Source organism: Ahaetulla prasina, chromosome 2 (genome assembly GCF_028640845.1).
Source record: "Ahaetulla prasina isolate Xishuangbanna chromosome 2, ASM2864084v1, whole genome shotgun sequence".
Lineage (NCBI taxonomy): Eukaryota > Metazoa > Chordata > Lepidosauria > Squamata > Colubridae > Ahaetulla > Ahaetulla prasina.
This window is the reverse complement of record NC_080540.1, coordinates 19,562,599-19,583,132: the sequence shown is the minus strand read 5'-3', so window position 1 is coordinate 19,583,132 and position 20,534 is coordinate 19,562,599. Positions and strand designations below refer to the sequence as shown.

The 20,534-nt window shown below is 40.6% G+C and overlaps 1 protein-coding gene across 6 annotated transcripts in view; it reads right to left on the bottom strand.

The window, feature by feature from the left end:
* Positions 1–480: 480 nt before the first annotated feature.
* The window catches only part of MGAT1 (alpha-1,3-mannosyl-glycoprotein 2-beta-N-acetylglucosaminyltransferase), a 46,684-nt gene continuing 26,630 nt past the window's right edge, over positions 481–20,534 (bottom strand). For 4 of the 6 annotated variants that reach the window (XM_058169096.1, XM_058169099.1, XM_058169100.1 and 1 more), the window contains one exon: positions 481–5,073. In XM_058169096.1, coding sequence (XP_058025079.1) covers positions 3,659–4,999 — 1,341 coding nt within the window. In that variant the 5' untranslated portion in view covers positions 5,000–5,073 and the 3' untranslated portion in view covers positions 481–3,658. Of the gene's footprint in view, positions 5,074–20,138; positions 20,511–20,534 lie in introns of those variants that run through there. The other 2 variants (XR_009153448.1, XM_058169097.1) reach the window with 2 other exon arrangements.

The following is a 20,534-nucleotide window of genomic DNA, read 5'->3' as shown; positions in this document are numbered from 1 at the left end:
GGGGATGGGCACATAGAATTATGGGTGTGGGCACATGCGCGTGCAAACCCCCCCACTCCCCCCGCTTTTGGCACACAATGGCAAAAAGGTTAGCCATTACTGCTCTAGAGCATCCTCAAGAGATGGTTGTCCATTGCTTCTTTTGACGAGTTAGCCTTATCAAAAAGCTAGAAAAAACATCACAGTGAAAAACAATTGGAATTTGTCTTCCTGTAATTTAAACCCATTATCCCATGTCATGCACTCGGAACAACAGAGAAAGGGTCTTGATCTCATTTGATGTAAACCTATATTTGACAAGCCTAGAAATGCTACGTTGGATGCCAGGAGTTTTTCCTGGTTCAAGCAGAGGGTAACAAATGGTTGTGTATAGGCCTCTAAAAAGACAATGTTATGCCCCCCCCATCTCCTTTGTCAAATTCCACTTAAAGCATTACCAACGCAATAAATTGCTGCATGAGATCAATTACACAGGCTGTCTGAAAAGGAACGGTTTTTATTTCATTGTGGAAAATAACGTTTGTTTTTTTGCTTCTTTAAGCTCTTCTCACCAATTAATTGTCAACATAAAATTAGCATCTCTCCATCAAACAACCTTGATTCAAACATCCAGATGTGGTGACACTTATTTTTCAGCAGAGATATTTTCGGGAACAGGAGGAGGCAGCTCAGGACAGAAAGGGAAAAAAAATGGTAGCTGCTGGTGGGTTTTCCTTTCTGCTGGGGTCTCCGCTGAGCATCTTCCAATTGTTTCACCAAAATCACAAACTGGAATGGAAAATATGATCATTTCACTGTGACCCAGGACAAAACACGAATACGGACAGTAGGCCAAAGGAGAGAGTTTGGCCTACAGATGGTGTGGATTAAGTTACACAGAACTGAAGATTCAGAGAAAAAACAAACAAACCATGATGTAGTATCTCTATCCTCCTATTTTCATTTCCCTGATTGACTGATTGATTGGCTGACTGAGCACCAGAGGACAGAAATGAAAGGAGGAGGGAACCCGAAAAAGAAATTTCTATTTTCCCCTCCCTTCCTCTGTAAGTTCAGTAGCTGCCTTCTACTGAAAGGAGATGGCAATATAACTTAGCAAACTGAGACATCGAGGCTGAGTCCCAGAACATAATACTAAAAGTAAGAACAGCTCTCTTGCTGTTTCTAGTTTTAAAAATGGCAATTCTTCACCCAGGATCCAGCAAATCTTGAAAGTAAGGATTAAATAACCTGCCCGAAAAAATAAAAAATAAAAATCCGATTTTCCATTACAACCCTCTCTCTCCTCCTCACACGCCCTCTACATCCAGATAAGGTAGAGTACAACGGTTCTGATGGGGACCACATTGTCAACAGATGACTCGAGTGATCGTTTCCGTATGTGTCTATTCAGGACACTGTTAAAAGTGAGTAATATCATGCTGAAAGATCTTTGCTCTCCATCGAGACATTTCCACTCATGTTCTATACACATTCCTGCCCTACTTTACACATTTCTTTTCAAACGGAAGCCTGACCTAGAAAATCGTTAAACGGTAGTCTCTTGCAGAGAATTAAAGTGAAATCAACCTATGGACATGTCCAAATTATCAACATTCCAGATGCAGATCACAGTCGGTCTTTTTTTTAAAATTATTTTTAGAGAGCCTCTTCCTCTGCAGCATTCGTTTCTTTCTTTTTTTTTTTAAAAGAAAAATCTCAGGACGTAAGCAGATGCATCAAAACCATTCAAAGCAGTCTCCCCAAGGCACCATCTCCTACCTGCCCACTTGCACCAACCAAAGGAGCAGATATATAAAGGGAAAACCTCCCCTTGCTGAAGTGGAATGCCAAAAACACAATCTTCCTTCCTCCATTCATCAAGGAGGTGGCCTTATGCATGTTATTTGAAAAGAGAGAGAGAAAGCAATATGAGGCAATTCAAACAACGCAATGCCCTTTGGTGTGGTCTAAATTTTGGCCAAAGGAGGTCTGAAGTCGCTTCTTCATGCCTGCCTCATAAAGTGGAGCATCTGGAGCAGCTCAGTGGCAACTCCCAAAGGCAAGAATGGGGAAGATTGGACTCTGCCCCACTGAATAAGGCTGGACTCCTTGTTCGGAGAAGTCCTCTCATGAGATGCTCCGATGCCTCAAGGAGTCTCCTCCCTCCATTCTACTTTACTGCCCACAGTGTTCTAAATATGCAGCAGTGACCAATTCCAATATGGCCATTCAGAAGAAAAAAAAACAGCAATTAAAAAAAATGCAACAGAGCCACCAGCACACTCTGCCGTAGATCTGGATGGAGTTCCTACACCAGGGAAATTAAGGCAGCCTTGGGCAAGTTCTCCTCATAAACCTGGGAAGAGAACATGGCACTGACATCAAGCCATCGGTCAGCTTACCATAAATAGATATACCGGAAGCCTTCATCATTTCAGATTACAAGGGGAGGCTGAAAGGTCCGACTGCTCCCTCATGCGTCATAAAGAGCTAGCCTTGGGCCTTCCTCCCCTGGCGCCATTTTCAAATTTAATGGCCCACTTGCAGCCCATCATTTTCCATTGTGGCTCAGAGAAAGGACTATTTGACAGCAGGCACTGGCTGGAAGGCTGCAAAGTCAAGACCTTCATGTATCTCAATACCAGGTAAGAGGATGAGAAGAAAATGCCCACCTCCATCCAAACTTTAAGTTAAAGTTAACAAGTCCTAGCATGGCGCTATAAAAAGGGTAGCACATGTTCATGCTCTCTGACTACTCTATCCTAGTGCCCACATAAAAGCAATAAAAGAGGCTCTGACCTTCCTTTCCATCGCATCTGAGTGACAATCATATTAAGTTTGTCGTTGTGCACGTTGTCTCTCCACTGTCCCATTCAATAGGGTTAAAGGATTAGGATATCTAAGAGATCAACATAAAAATGGCCAATATGGTCAATAAAGATGGTCCTTTTGAGGGCTCAATGATCATCCAAAAGAGCTTCCTGCTTTCCAAATCTTACAGGTGCCCAGGTGAGACGTGAAGCAGCAACCAAGAGCTGAGAAAAAAAAACTTGTTTATGTTCTCCGTACACTTTAACCTGTGACCTATCAAGTTGAACGCAGTGTGCCGGTTTTGAATCCTAGTTTCTTGGCAACTTAACAAGCCTCCCCATTTTGCTTGGCTAGGATTTTAAAAGATATGTATGAAGTCTGTGGCCAAACATGCTATTTGATTGAGGAGTTACATCTGCCTCATGAGATCACAAGTTAGCTCTGGCCTGCTGTATCTCAACGAAACTGGGAAAACTTCAGTGGGTCACTGCTTTGGTTTAGCATTCACTTTTTGACCTCAAAATGCACCAATTTGGACAAGCCACCAAGGGTCTAATCAGTGGACAGGCAGCAATGTCAAGAAGGCAGGCAGGCACTGGGGAGAGAACAGAGAACCCAGAACGCTCCTTCTCATCTATGATGTTAGGGCTTTGGAATGCCCCCGCCTCCCCCACACCCCCTGGTAACCCATCCGTCCTGCCATTAACTCGTCCCCCAAATTAAGTGCACAAAACAATCCTCATTCTTGGAATGCACCTTGAATGCCACACAGGAGAAGAAAATACAGAGTTTTGCCCCACCCCCACCCTCCACCCAAGCACCCTTTTCCCCGATGGGGTCCAACATGCTCAAGAATCGTCAGCTGCTAACTCCAGCTGGGGTCATAGCCTGTCCAGTCAGGAGGAGGAGCTAGGTAAACACGGCGGCCTCGGTAAAGGAAGCTAACAATGCCCTGATACCCAGCACGGGGCACTCCTGATTTGAGGTCATCCATCACACCCAAGGCTTTTGCAAAGGCCTTGAAAGAGTCACGAGTGGTGTACTGCACTCGGACAGTACCTAACTCCCGGCGCTGGTTCCCCTGTAATTCTTCGACACGCAGTTGAGGGGCATCGTAGACCTGGGCCAAGAATGAGTGTTCATAGTTATTCTTCTTGAGGTAAGAAAGGTCCATCTGGGTGAAAGGCACAAAACGGTCATTGAGCTTGATGAACTTCAGATATTGGTCAAAGAACTGACCGTGGCTCACGCCTTTACGGCCAAAGGTCATTGTGCGTGACACTTCAGGCCTGATGCATGAACGGCCCTGCCGCTGCTCAGGCTGTCGCATCCAGTCGTCCCAGAATGCCTTGGGCCACTTGGGCTCCAGCTCGTCCCACAAGTCAGAGAGCAGAAGCCAGCCCAGACCAGGGAAAAAATCAGTACGATAGAGAAGTTCGGGATGAGCAACGTCTACCATCTGTTCCTTGCCGTTATCGTTCCAGGCAGAGATACACCAAAGGGTTGGGTCAGCCAGTAAAAGTGGGAAACTCGCTTGAAAATATTCAAAGAAATCGGGAGCGACTTCCAAGTCGTCTTCCACCACAATGGCTGCTTGGTATTTGAAAGTCCGGAAAACTTGGCTCAAGGCCCAGCGATAGTGTCGAGCAATTTTGTAGTATCCCTGAAACTTGCGATGGTCGGTAGGCACAGGGATGTCACTTAAATTGGGCTGCTTGATGTGCATGATAGACTCTCCATAGGAGGCAATGACTCTAGCGGTTTCCTCATGTCCACAGTCCTGGCTTACAATGATGGGGAATCGCTCCTTTGAGGGACGGTAATGCAATAGTTTATCTAGACAACGGCGGACTGTGCTGCGGTCACAGGCAATCACCACCACAGGCAAAATGGCATCAGGTGATATCTGATTGCGATGGGGCAAGGGCGCAGCTGTGGAAGGCTGGACCGACACTGCACCTGACAGGTGGAGGTTTTTGGCCTTCCGTTTGTTCCAGAGTGAACTATAGCGGTAGATCTGATGTAGAAGCTCCTTTTGGCGCTCTAATTCTACCTCGGCATCCTGGGCCAGTCGGATCACCTCTTCAGTTAAGTGGCTATGGTCCGATAAAGACTGTGGCCGAGTCCACAGGAAGAAAAGGATCAGGGCGTTCCAGGCCACAAAAAGCACCAGGCCCCAGACAATCAGGCTACTTTTCTTCAGCATCCTTCACAGGCATAGGCCGCACCCTGTCCTCTTATATCCACCCCTCGGATCAGCTTCAAATTGCCACCATCAACCTGAAAAATGAGGGATAAAACAGTATTAGTGATTCATCTGTCTTTTCCCCTCCTTCACCACTTTGGTTATCATCTGGCTGCACTTACGTCCATCATCGTGAAACCTTTCAAAAGGCTGATAAAAGTATTTTAATCTATCCAGCCTCCCTCCAGCGTTTGACTCGCTTCAGTTTGCTTACCAGGTGAATCGCTCCACAGAGGATGCTATTTCCTCTGCTGTTCTCCATCTGAGCTTGGTGCACTTAAGAGGAAAGAAATTCTCACGTGTGAATGCCGTTTGTTGATTTTAGTTTGGCTTTTAATACAATCACCCCATAGCGTTTAGTAGATAAACTGGGCCTTTTAGGCTTTAATACTCCTGTGTGCAATTGGCTTTTCACATTGATATATCCCAGAATGTGCGAGTTGGGACTAATATTTGTAACACATTTTTGAGCACATGTATTCAAAATGGACTGAGATAGATATGATATGAGAGAGAGAGAGAGAGAGAGAGAGAGAGAGAGAGAGAGACTGTATGTATACAGTGTATGTATATGTGTGTATGTATGGTATGGGTATATATATATTTCTTTTGAGAATAGGCATCTGAATTTCATTTTAATGTGTCATTGTATACACAGAAAAGTGACAATAAATGTCTGTCTGTCTATCTATCTATCTTTTAAAATGAAAATTTGTTTCTCATTATTTGTTTTAAATATCAGATAAAATTAATTTTGCTGAAGAGTCTTTTTGAAAGAAGCATTTTTGCTCTGAGTTAGATTAGCTGCTCTCTAAATGGTTCCCAAATGGTTTTTGGACTTGCTTCTTAATCTAAACAAAGGCATATATGAGCCTGCAATTCCCTTTCATCGTAGAACTGTATGTAAGCAGGCACCACCGTTGATTCCTAGATCAGAGGTATAAAACAAACAAACCAAAAATTACATTATGAAGGCAAAACCAATTTGCCTAGATCAGGATATACAACATTTTCTTGACTAAAGGCCACAATTGCCCCTAAATGATGTGGAATCAATCTAGAATGAGAATAACATTTTATTTCAATTCAATTCAATTGATTAATTATGGTTGTCATTCTCCAGTCATGCTTCTCTTTTGTTAAATGTAAGTTTTTGTCAGTAGAGAGAACATACTTCATGCACTGTATTAAAAGCACACATAAGCAAGTTAACAAGGAAGTAGTTATATGCTTGCAATCATTTTAAACAACTCTTGCATAAAATGGAAGAGGAAATCTCACCCGAGAATAAAAAATGAATTTGTGATTTATGGTTTTGACAATTATAGACAGGCCAGATTATAGAAAAAAGAATGTGATGCAACTTTGGAGAGAGTGGTTAAAATGTATTTGTACTTGTAACTGCTCTGAAGAGTATCAGAAGCAATTTCTTAAGATCATTTTTGTTTATTTTCTATTTTTTCTTTTCTTGCACTTTCTGCTTTTTCTCTGATTTCTTTCCTTCCTTCCTTTATGTTTGTGCTAGTTCTTGTTGAAAAGTTTTAATACACACACACACACACAAAGAAATGACAAAATAGAAAAACCAGCATTTTTAAATATCCCAATATATAGCATCACCAAGTTTAAAATGGCTGTTATTGAACAAGAAAAATAAAAAACTGCAACACAAGCAATTAAACTGAACAGACACTCAAGCCCTTATCATCTCAACAAGCAGTTCTCAAAAGGTGGCCTTGGGACCCCAAGACCTTTCAAGGGATCTGCAAAGTCAAATAAAGAAATATTTAAACATGTCTCTGTTTAAATTTCCAATACAGTAAATATTGATAGATAGACACAGGAATCAACCTTCTTTGTAGTCCTCAAACAATTTTAAGAATGTAAAGGGATCCTGAGACTAAAATGTTTGGCAACCACTGACTAGATTACTACAGTTGTCTATATAGGGCTGCTCCTGGATATACCTGGTGCAAAATATTGCTCCCCACCTGCTGACAGATTCTAAATTTATTAATTAAAAAGTAAGTAATTAGAATCTGCTCATGAAGTAGGAGCAGGCCAAAGGGGCATGTTGTAGACATCCCCTTCCCATGATGTCAGTGGGTAGGGATTTGAAAACAGGCCTTTTTAGACAAAGTCTTCTCATTATGGAGCAGCTTGCAAACTGACATCAACTCCTTTGTAGAATGTTTGGGGGGCAAAAGAGTGATTTGTAGCAACTTCTGATTTCCATGCTGGCTCATTGCTATGTAACAGCCTATATGTGTTTTTATGTGATGTAATGTAATGTAATGTAATGTAATGCGACCATGGGGTCGCGATGGGTCGGACACGACTTCGCAACTAACAACAACAAAAATGCTTTTGTAATTCTTAGAATATTGTTTTTTTTTGTTATTGCTCCAATGTCCTTTCATTTGTTTTTATTATGAGTATTATGAGTATAACTTCATTAGATTAAATGACCCTTTTTCTGCCCTGTGTAAATAAGAAGAGTACTGCCTTTTAAGTTAGTGGGGCCAGGAAGAAGTAGTATGCATAGGGATGATACTCACATATCTTTTCTGAATTATATCACCAGAATCTTTTACTCTTCTTAACATATCATTTTCATCATGTTTTTACCTCCACAAAACCTTAAAGACTTGACTTCATACTAATAAAAGGGTTTGAGTCATTATGTGCATTCCCTCTGCATAATTTATTTGGAAATACAATTCCATCTTTTGGCGTAACCAAGTATGAACAGCTCTCCTTTCAGAGTCACAAAAAAAAACCCCTCAACTTGGCTTCTTAAGAAAAGAGAATGATTGCAATAATACAAAAAAATAAATAAAATATTAAAACAATAAATTGAAAACAAACAAAAAAACCCTCAAAGGGCAGACTCAATGTACCATACCAGTAAGTCTTTTTCTGCTATCAATTTTCTATGTTTCTGGGACAATTGCATATTTAAGGAACATTTCTTTCTTAAGCAATTTGGGCTCCTCTGTAGCAGCGCCATCAAGGAATAAAACAGGAAATATTCAGGGTGGCTTTGTAATGCATAGCTCATTTAATGTTGTACTTTAATTTCAATAGCTTCTACATTCAGGAACTTATTAATTGGTTAACATTGAACTCTGAAGATAAATAGTTAAGAAACAACTGATTATCAGCTAGAAATCCTTGACTTACAACAATTCATTTAGTGACCATCTGATGTTACAATGGCACTGTAAAAAGTGACATGATAGTTTCTCAAACTGTCTTGTTTAGCAATTGAAATTTTCGACTCAGTTGTGGTCAAGAACTATCTATACCCGTAGCAGCTATTTCTCCTGCTTATAAGGAAAAGACTGAAGTATATTCCTTGAGCCTACTGAAATTATATGCCAAGGCTTCGTTTTTAGTGTTGGAAACAATGTTTTTAAATCAAATGACATAGCTTTGATAGCTTAACCAGGCAGGAATCTGAGCTCTGACGCAAATGAAATGATATATAATGCCTGACTGGCATTAGTAGACTGAGAAACACCATCACCTACCTGGACACAATTCAATTAGAACAGAGGAACTGGGGGGAGGGAGGGAGGGGAGTGGGATATTGGACTCAGATGTTTCCAAAAAGTTTGGTTATTGCTATTGAACATGCTAGAGATGTAATCAACATAAGTAAAGTTAGTGCATATCCTCTAGTGGTTCTTTTTTTTGCTAGATATTACTCTGGAGAATTACATTCTTGGAAAGAAGTTAAGAGCAAAAATATTAATATATTGTTAAATTATATTCCCAAAATGTGGACCATGTCCTTCTCACTCATTCTCTCCCTCTCCTCCCTCCCTCCCTTCCTCACACACACACAGAGAGACAGATGTAGTGATGATTATGCATTTGTGGAAGAACATAAAAGTGGGTATAATGAATCTGTCAACTCTCAGCTTTTGAATTGGCTCTTCTCCATCAGCAGAGAGGAACCAAAGGCGAGATAATTCCATGGTCTAGATTTAATCTTCTGCTATAAAAACAAACTGAACAACTGTTGGGGGGGGTCTGCAATAATAATGGCGACTGTTGTTCCCTGACTAAGCCCCCGTTTTAATGAGAAGGATGGCAAGATAGCTAACATACTTTTATAAATAATATGTGCTGAGCAGACATGCATGGAAGGAAGTTCCAGAGAATATCAGCATAGAAACATAAATATAAGACTGGGATCATTGTGATGTATGATGCGGTAAGAATTAAGGCAATATAAAATGGTTTGCCTGACATTTCAATTTCCTGTTACATCATTTATGCCAAATTTACTGTGGCAAGTGATATCTGGTTCACATCCACCTTCAATTTGTGACTTTGAGTGAATCAAGCTCTCTCTGTGCCTAACTTACATCAAAACAGGATTATTTCAAGAAAAACTGAAGAGAATGTTATGTAAGGAAAAAAATGGGATATAAACTTAACAAGTAATCACTTGACTCTATAGACTCTTCAAAACAAATCCCTGATCATCTTAACTCTGCTGTGGCCTCTGCTGCTTAGCAGCTGGATCAGTAGTCTTCTTAATTTCCCTTCAGCAAAAGTTCCAGCACTGCATCAAGTCTTTTGGGAGACTCCCTATAATTAACATCACAGGTTTGCAGACGCTTTGGTACTTGACTGCACTTTTTAAAAACAAACGAAAAGAAAATATTCCTACTTGATATATAAAGTATGATCTAGCTATTACCTAGTACTCCGTCGGATGTGAAACAAGTGTGTTGAATGGAAAGAGAACAGTCCCACACCAATGCCATATTTGGTTTATGCCAGCCATATCTTAAGGCACAACATATAATAAATAAAAAGTAAAATGAACAAGAGTGTAAACTGAATTGCAGCCTCCTACAATCTAATTTTCTCCAGACACAGTAGGTTACGGTAATCTCAGCTAGCACATCCAATCCAGACCAGGATTTCTGGTGGGTTTTAATTTAAAGGTGGTCTTACCCTGTTAACCAACTCCAGTGGTGAGTGCCACCCCCCCCTCTGCCTGGGCCACAAGGCAACCGGCAAACCCAAGTTTTAATACCCTTCTGGAAATCCAAAATGGTGGGAGTAGTTCTCACCTCCAGTGGCAGAGTATTCCATAGGAATGGGGGCCACAGTGGAAAAGGCTCTTCTCCTTGGCCCTGTCTGCCGGAATTGCTTAGCAGGCGGGATCCATAGTAGACTTCTTCTGCTGGAGTGGGGCAGGCTATTCCAATTAGGGTGAGAGGGCTCTTCAGTTTTCCTGGCAAGATTTCAGAAGTAGCCAATGTCTGCTTCCTAGGGCTGAGAGAGAGGGGCTGGCCCAAAGTCACCCAGCTGGCTTTGTGCCTAAAGAGGGTGCCTAAGGTGGGTGAAGAATTCTTGGTCTCTAGTCAAGTGCCTTAACTACTACACAAAACTGGTTCTCTGACCACTTTCTGGTTACTTTAGACCCACATATTTGAATGACATTACATCAGAAAAGTTGTTTGAGCCGGAATAGCGAACCTATGGTATGTGTGCCACAGGTGGCACGCATAGCCATATCAGTGGGCACGCAACCTCAGCTCCGGCATGCATGTGTGCGCCAGCCAACTGCTTTTCAGGCCTTCTGGACCCACCAGAAATAGGGAAACAGGCTGCTTCCTGCCTCCGGAGGGCCTCGGGGGATGGTGGAGAAGGCTGTTTTTGCCCTCCCCAGACTCCTAGAGAGGCTCTGGAGCCAGGTGAGAGAGAAAAATGGGCCTACCAGTCCATCGCGTGCCAAGAGCCGGGGAAAGCAGGGGAGTTGCATGTGCATGCGTGAGGGCGGGGTGCATAGAATTATGGGTATGGGCATGTGCACGCGTCACCCCCCACCCCCCTCCTGGCACATGATGGCAAAAAGGTTAGCCATCACTGTGTTACAGCATTAACAATATGACTACATTTTGAAAGAGCAGAGTGGGAGGAAGGAGAGAAACAGAGGAGGAGGAGGATTTGTCTGACATTCTGGAACATTCCCAGAAGTTGCTTTTAACAAAAAAAATTTTTTAAAAATGGTCCTCATTCTTATAATATGAATGAACTCTATAAGGCTACCAAATGTCTAAAGTTTTCAACAGTTCTACTAAAGAATTATTGCTCATTTCAAAATTGTTTTCCCGGGATCATAATGCCACTATTTCTTTAATACGCACTAAAATTTTTGAGACATACCGCAAAGAAAAGGGCTTACAGCAGAACAAAACATGTACAGTATTCTGAAGCACAGACACAAAGTACTGTCTTCATGTAACAGTGCATTCCTGTACAGATATACCTACATAATTTCAATTGCAAAGATCTGTCCTGTCTGATTTCAGCATTTTCCAAAAGGTAACATTCTGTACTTTTAGGCTTTGTGTTACTGGCCTAAGTTGCAGCATCTGTCTCCAAAATATGAAGAAGTATAGGTATGTTTCCCCATCAAAAGGCTTAGGTTCATCACCCATTAAGAAGCAATCTTTTTATTACGTGGAACTCAACTCTTCAGCAAAGGAGTCTTGAAAACAGAAAACGTACTTCAAAAAGATGGAGTGAATGGGATTCAATTTTAGAGGGCATTAGAAGTGTGTGTGTTATACTTTAAGGTTTATGCTAGTTTTCACTGCTTTCCTATCTCAGCATGAAGGGAAACAGTGCTGACAGTTTTTAAAAATCATGGCCAAAAGAAGTTTAATTATCCCAGCGCATGTGTTAAACTGTAGTCTCTCAAATGCAACTGAAACCACAATTCCAAACTTCCTTACTAACGGTTACACTGACTAAAGTTAGTAGGAACTTCAGTTCATCAGGAGGGTTATGGATTCTGCATAGGATAGCAAGCAGTTTGCTCACTTGGATCAAGAAATGTCTGGCTGCATCTTCCACCGACTTGTCTAATTCCAATCAGATTTTCTAAGACCCGCCAGCTACACTTGACATGGTAAATTCACCAAGGTTGACGGCATTTTCCAAATACATCTGACCTCTGATACAAGCCGTCTGCAGCTTTTTAGGGTGCAAGAGGGAAAGCAATGGTGAGAGCCAGATTCTAGTAGTCCATGGAAGCTCATAGATAAATTATGGCTGCACAATTTCAGGCTGTTTTGGAGTAAATTAATCATTAAAACATTTTTTTAAAGGATGCTAATGGAAAGCTCACCTTCCACAGCTCTCTTTTCATTTCTACCCTTTTAGAAGAGAAACAACCAATAATAGTTTAAAAAATTGGCAATTTTGCCAGTGATTTTCAGCAGTATCCTGGACCCTGATAGCCAAAATTCCTTGACCAAGGGGCTCACAGTCTGCCTCTTCTGTCATCGTGGATGGGGGGTGCTAATCCCATCAGGATCATCCATATTCAGTCTTTTTAACAAAGGGTTTTACTATTTTATCTCTTAAAGCAGAAGAACAGTTTCCTAGATAATAGTTTACTAATTGGGGGAAAAGGTCTAAGTGGATCAGTCTCTTAAATCAACTGAAATTTATCTAAGCAGCAGCAAGTAAAAAAAAATCCTCAACAAAGCTGTTTTTCCTCTAATAAAAACAAAGTTCAGTTCCTTTTCAGAACAGGAAACTAGATTTTTGTATTTGCCTTGCAAAATAAAGATTAGGATGTGCTGACAAAGTTAGCATTGCCTTTCCAGAATGTTCTGCCTACCCAAAACCTTTTATTATATTTCAATTCCTTGTCTATGGAGATTCTCAAGTCATCCAGGTCATGGTTGTCCCAAAAGTGCTTTTTCGAGAAGCAACTGGAGTTGCTTGTTTTTCTTTGAAGACGTTTCACTTCTCATCCAAGAAGCTTCTTCAGCTCTGACTGAATCCTTCCATTCCCCACCATCCAGTCAGAGCTTAAAACAAACAAACAAACAAACAGAAAGTCCAGTTGCCTCTTGAAAAATCACCTTTGGGTTTCAATTTCTTATTATGTTTCACTCAATAAAGTTTTGCCCATAGTGGATGACTACAAAGATAGTTAATTTACAGAATGTGAGACAACTGCGCTTAGGAAACAAACCCAAGTTTTTACTTTAGAGACAATAATTCCATTAGGCATTCCTCTGAAAATGAGATTTACAAATCAAAATAACTCCTTCTCTCTCTCTTAGACATATACAGTCTCTCGCACACATATACTACAAGTAGTCCTTGACTTACTACTGGTCATTAAATGACCATTTGGAATTACAGTAGCCTCAGAAAGGATGCTTTATGGCATGTAAACATCTTCCTGCTGTTGTAAAATGCTGTGCTTCTACATCCCATAGTTACATTTCAGGCACTTGACAACCGGCTCACATTATGACAGGCTGTAGTGCCACATGGTCACATGACAGAGATTTGTGAATTTTTTGCTGGCTTCCGGCAATCAATGTCCATATGGGAGAATGGATTCAGACTTATGTGATTTGCTTAACAAATGCCATAAAATGGTCATAAAATCAGGCCTGGTTATATGGGTGCCTTAAGTTACGACTGTCGTTATTTATGACTGAAATTCCAGTCACACTTTCAGTTGTCAGTTGAGAATTACCTGTACTTTCCATTTCCAACCACAGCACAGCTCTGTTCACAAAAGGAGACAGAATGTTGTCTCACTCGCACTTTTTCTAGCGCTTTGACTTTGAACTCCTAACTACGTGTTTCTGCGGCCATTTTGGCTGCGACCTATGAGAGCTGAAATTAACAATTCCTGTTGTTAACACCAGGCCGATTACCTCAGTCTCAGAGCAAAACAGATTCTCTAGAGAACGGCCCTCTAGAGTACATCAAGAAAGATCCTGGTGATATGAAGGAGCAAAGCATAGCTTTAGTTACTCTACCTAGAAGCTTCAGAACTTTCTAAGTGGAAGACTTCTAACTTGAAGAAAACAGTTTTAAAACCAAGATAGGTTATTTACTAATTGAAGGCAGAATCAGATTTCAGGCACGAACTGTTTGTCTCACAATGAACTCTAATCGTTTATTAGCTCATCCATCCCATAAATTGCCCTATAATCATTATCAGTTCTTCAGAAATAAGAGGCAGAAAGATATTTTTATATTTTGGGGGAAATCAAGGGGGATTGCTAAATTGGTTGATTTATATTTCAATAATTTGAATTTCTAAAAATATGCACAGAGCAGAACACTGTTTTATATTTCAAGTTTCTGTGAAGCCATTTTTTAAAAAAAACACACCACATAAATGTTTTCACAAAAATTTAAAAACAGATGTGAAAACACATGTGCACCAAATGCAAAAATAAATAGCAACAAAATTACATCTGTTTTATGTACTCAACCCTAAGAATCTCTACCAATACCAGGGTGCTAAATTAATAAACTTTATTCGCAACCTTTATTTAGCATGCAGGATTCTGCCTTTTACAGCTGAATAAATAAACCTAAGAGAGGCAGTTTGGAGCAGTGGTGAAGGAACCAGACTAGAAACCAAGAGATTATGAGTTCTAGTCCCATTTAAACACAAAACCATTTGAACACAAGTTAAAATCCCATTTAAACACAAAACCAGCTGGGTGAATTTGGGGCAGCCACTCACTCTCTTTCAGTCCTAGGAAGGAGGCAATGGCAAACCATTTCTGAAAATCCTTGCGAGGAAAACTGCGGGGACTTGTCTTGGAAATTGACATGACTGAACAGAAGAAAAATATGTACTTAAATGTGGCATCATATTAACAACTACCCCCATTAAGAGAAAAACTTTCCAAATGCCCATTGTCTGAACTTGTAAGATGCAAGTATCAATTTAGTGAGGCTTAACAAAAAAATTTCACATATGCCTCTGTGGAGCTCCAATCTGAAGACCTTTAAAATCCAATGGTAAATAAAATTCCATTTTCCCTCACAGCTAGACTAGATAGAGAGTACATGATCACAATGAAATTGTTTAGCAATTGTGTAAATCACAATCCCAAGCAACAGAGGACAAATACTATACAGCGAAGTGTCTTAGGTATTCATCTCTGACATTCAATAATTCGGGGACTGGGGTGGTGGTGGACTCTGTGTGTTGCATAGAAGTTGACTTAGCACAGTTTAAACAAATAGAATTTTTTTTTCTTTAGGAAAAGGATAGTTCTGGGTATTAAAACATGGTTAAATAAAGGAACCAAGTCTTTGTGAATTCATGAGAAATGAAAGGCCAGACAAATCCATCTAGGAGAAGTCAGTAACTCACGTTTTGAGTCTTACCACCAAACCAATGTTTTTTTCAGCCTCAGCAACTTTAAGATGTTGGTTTAACCATGTTGGCTGGTTAATTCTGGGAGTTGAAGTCAACACTACTTAAAATTGCTGAGGTTGAGAAACACCTCTCACCGACCCGTGCGCTCTCACAGAGAGGGACTCCTCAGGGTGCCGTCGGCGCGACAGTGTCGTCTGGCGACGCCCAGGGGAAGGGCCTTCTCTGTGGGGGCTCCCGCCCTCTGGAACGAACTCCCCCCAGGACTCCGTCAACTTCCGGACCTCCGAACCTTTCGTCGCGAGCTCAAAACTCACTTATTTATCTGCGCTGGACTGGGTTAGTTTTAAATTTATGGGTTTTTAATGGGTTTTTATTCTAAATTTTTAATTTTGGCCAATTTAATAAGTTTTTTAAATTGTATTTTAATTGTATTCATATTGTATCATGGTGTATTTTTACTTGGCTGTAAACCGCCCTGAGTCCTTCGGGAGAAGGGCGGTATAAAAATTTAAATAATAAATAAATAAATAAATAATAGCTACTTGAATATCAGGAGCATTTATCAAACTGTCAGAGGAAAGTTTCTGGCAGCTAAACCAGTTTGATTGCCTACCACTGAATCCTGACCTTATTTGAAAAGGAAAGGAGGTCAACAGATCCTGGGTTCCCTCTGCTTCATCTGGTTCCAGCTTGAAGCCTCAGGAAGGAAAATCTGGTCTCAAGCGAGAAAAAACCAAGAGCACACACAGGCCAATTTCTCAAAGTGTTTTGCTCTTTTATTTCATAATTATTTTGTTTTAAATATAGCATTTGCTTCAGTACCTATCTAGTAAACATGCTTCCCTCAAAAACATGAAGAATTCTGAATAATTATTATTGTACATATTAAAACATGCATGTATACATACATATGCACTTCCACCTTGAGATAACTGTATTTTAACCTCAACCATACTTTGAGGTAGATTTAGTCTGAACATTGTGACAATTTACATATTTATTTAGTTCTTCAAGTTTAGGCCGTGCCCCAATTCAGCTCACCATAAAACAAGACAAAAGAAGTACACTATAGAGAAAAACAGAAACACATACAAAAAAAAAAAGAGAGAGAGAACAAGGTAGTGATACTGTTGATAATAGTGAAAACCACCTAAAAACCATGGAGCATGAGAACAGATGCACCACCTCCATCTTAGTTATCGCCATACTAAAGTTGATTTGAAGCCCAACTGAAACAATTCTCCAGGTAGATAATCTACTCCCTCCAGGATCCTAGACATTTTTTTAAAAAATCCTGCCTTTATTATTTTTATAAATAACTCAAGGTGGTGACATTTCTAATACTCCTTCCTCCTCCTCCTATTCTCCCCATAGCAACTGGAACTGTGAATTGAACTGGGCTGAGAGAGAATGATTGGCCCAAAGTCACCCAGTTCATGCCTAAAGGGGGATTAGAGCTGACAGGTTTCTAGCCTGGTGCCTTAACCACTAGACAACCTTCCCTTTTTAGGAAATACAAAGATAAAACCCCTGGGTGCAGCGACAGCCCCTTGAGGAGGGGGATGCACTCCCACCTCCTTCAAGATTCCCTCAGAGAAGCCACCACCACAGGATGACCCCAATTCATGGCAACCCTAATGATCCCAGGAGGGCCACAGATCCCAGGAGGGCCACAGATCCAAGAAACAACTGTACTGACACAACAACTTAGTACCAGGCAAGAAAACGGCACCCTACTTGTTGTTTCTAGTGTTCTAGGAAGAGGAATTACGAGTATCCCAATTTTCTCCCATTATATATATAAAAAAACTACTATTAGTACTCCAACAAATAGGTTCATGAAACATTATCTTAGATTAATATCTCAGTTCTAAGAAATTAGGATTCCAGCCCTTACAATTATAGAATGCGGGAATGAAATTCAAGTAATTAAGGAAAAACAGGATATGTTGATTAAGGTATTGGTTATAGTTGGGGAACTGGGCTCAACCCCACTCTCAGCCAGAAAACTCAGTGGGTAACTTTGGACCAATTAGTCACTGTCTATCAATTCAACAGACCTCATAGGAATGTTGTGGCAGGAAAGAAAAAAAGGAAATTGAATGTTACGTATTGTACCTTGGCAACTGAAATGAATATGTTGCTCTAATAAAAAATAAGCAATCTGTTTTAACATCACATTTTCTTTCAATTAGAATTAAACTCTATGGAAGTTAGGGAGCTATTCTGAACTGGGTTTGGATCATTTCATTTATGGAGGATCTAAACGTATTTCCTCCATGTTTCTAGGGATTTAAATCTAATTAATAAATAGCTAATTCAGCAAATTGGAAAGCACAAGGTTAATCAAACTCAAATTCTCATAAATTTATTTTGTAGCTCCACCTAGATAACTACTCTCTTTATCCTTGAATGGGATTATACAGGCCATGTGTAAACAGAAAGCTGAAGATATATGAGAAACTGAGGATAACACCTCTCAAATAAATTAACAATATTAATATCTTTGACAGGAATAAAATTGGGTAGGGAATGCTTCAGACATATTTAAAAAAAAAGTTGTTCAGCAAATTCTAAATCAAGTCCAAACTGTCCTACCCGGAGAAAATAAAATGTGTTTTCATACTGTACTGGAGCTAAATAAACTAATTTGGGCTATTCAGGAATTTGGTGCAGCTGCAGCCTCAGCTTAAATTTGATGGAAACACCCTCTTCCGTCCTGTTTTATATTCACAGGATCCCAATCCTGCTCTCTACTCTGCTGTCCAGGAAAGAAATGGGGGGATGGGGTGGGGGGACTGAGAAAAAACAGATGTGTTCCCCTAATCACAATTCTTCAATCTGGAAGGAAAACTAAAAAGCACCAAAACTTAGAAAGTTTCAGTTGCCCCAAAATGGTGCAGTCAGGTTCAGCAAACATTGTAACAGCAAAAAATAAATAGCAACTATCAGCAAGTTATCCCAAGGTAGATTAGCAACACAGCCTATTGACATGAGTCGCCCTTTAGCCTTGAGTTCTAGTTATATTTCTACACACGTGAACAATGCCCAGAAAACACCACAAATTTGTTGCAATTATGGCACAGCTTCAAAGAATATAACCCTTAGTACACATTATGTTGCGCCAAAATGTAGAAAGATTAATTATAAATACACAGCATGTGGTAATGCCAAATCTTTCTTGCTTGACTCTTGTCTCTCGTCTCTCACAGGTGTAAGTAAGCAAAATCGTATCCATATCTTATTTTGGGCTATGTGCACATTGGACCTCTAGCTTGCTTCTCTCTTACCAAAGAAGCATTTTCAATTCTCATAAAGAACTTATAACAATGCACAGAGCAGGGCTCACCAAGTCTATTTAGCACAGAGGTGTCAAAACTCGATTTCATTGAGGGCCGCATCAGGGTTGTGCTTGACTTCTAGGGGCAGGGGTGGGCGTGGCCAGGGTAGGCGTGGCCAGCTTAACATAACTCGTGTCAGGGGCGCCTGTAGTGGCCTGTGGTGCCTTTGCCAGGGAAAACGGGCTCCCGAGCTTCGTTTTCACTGGCAGAGGGTTGCAGGAGGCTGTCCCGGCTGAAAATGGATATTGGGAGCCCGTTTTCGCTGGCGGCCAGATCTAAGCATCCTACGGGCTGGATCTGGCCTGCAGGCCTTGAGTTTGACTTCCCTGGTTTAGCATTTCACACTAGCAAGAAAAAGCAAAGCTGGAATGGAAAATCAGTGACCATTTTATGATTTAGCTTTACCTTCAGTCAGCTTATAAGTATCTTGAACTGTCTTTTTTTTGCAAATATTCTTATAAATAAATGTCACCTTCAAAGAATAAAACTTTTCTCTGGATTTATTGAAAAGAACACATTATCTAATTTTATTACTCCTAATGGAAGGTACAGCTAGTCCTCAGCCTACAACCATTTGTTTAGTGACTGTTTGAAGTTACATTGAAGGGATTTATGACCAGTACTTGCACTGGGATATTGGGATCAAAACTGGCATGAATTTACGATGGTTGCAGCATCTCTGAGCCACGTGATCGCCATTTGCAACCTTCTGACAAGCAAAATCACTGGGAGAAACTGGATTCGCTTAATGACTGCATGATTCATTTAACAAGCATGGGGAAAAAATATTGTAAAATTGCATGTGACTCACTTAACCACCATCTTTGCTTAGCAACCAAAATTCTGGTCCCTACACCAATGGAATTGAGAGGACTGATGTGACAAAAGCACAATTTTATTAAAGAAACTATTCAAGTTCTCAATGATTCTGAATATTCATTTTAGGGAAAATAAATACAAAAGTAGCAGGGATACAACGTCCACAATTTACAGAGCACTGCTAGGAAATTATACTATTTTAAAGGGGAAAAAAAGATATATGTACTGTATATACTATATAGCAATCCAAGTCCACACCTGAATATAAACTCCTGCAATCAGTTTTTCCAAGATCATCACGCGTTCCCAAACTTTTACAGTCCTGTGATGTGTTTCAATTAACACAAAGCCACATTCAACAGCTAAGACATACATGACTGCTTATACTGTCCCCACACACCATATTCCTTATGATCCTTCTGTGCACCACAGAGTTGCTGAGTACAGCTGGAATTCATTCATTTTAGAAATATTCAAAGGCCCTCACTACTTTAAACTTTTGCTTGCAGTGTTTCTTAATCCTTCTCTCTGTACAGCATTTTTTGAAGAAAAGAAAAAGTTCAGCTTGTACCATCATCACCATATCCTTGTCACACACTTGATACAAGCGTTTTCCTCTCTCTACCAAAGCTGTTTAAATCAACACACATACTAACTAAGCAGATTATCAAGCCTACTTTGGAGACATCTCCTGTGTCCCAGCACAGAAATAAATCCAGCTCAAGAACACTCTGCTGTTAAGTTCTGCTTTTACCTGTTTTCTCTGCCCTTTTCTCTACCGCTCTCCATTCTCATCCATTGTGATGAAGCTGCTGTCCGTCAGGCATCATTAATCGCTTGGAAAATCTTTGCTACCAGGATCCAATTCCGATTGGCAAGCAGGCAGCAAAGTTCCCGCTCTCTGTCAGATCTTGTGTGAGGATACAGAGTAAAACGGCAAACATGGGCCAGCAGCTCTGCCAAGTCTGAAGCCCTGAATGCTTGTTTCATTTCCCTAAGGGGAAGTCGAAATCACAACCCCTCCCTTGGAGGGGGAGGGAGGGCAGGGTTAAAGAGGTTGCACAGGACAGCCCTCGCAGTCAGGAAGTCAGGGCCTCTTCTTCCCTCCAACCTAAGCAGAGAAGAAGGCTGAAGCCTATCACACGCCCAA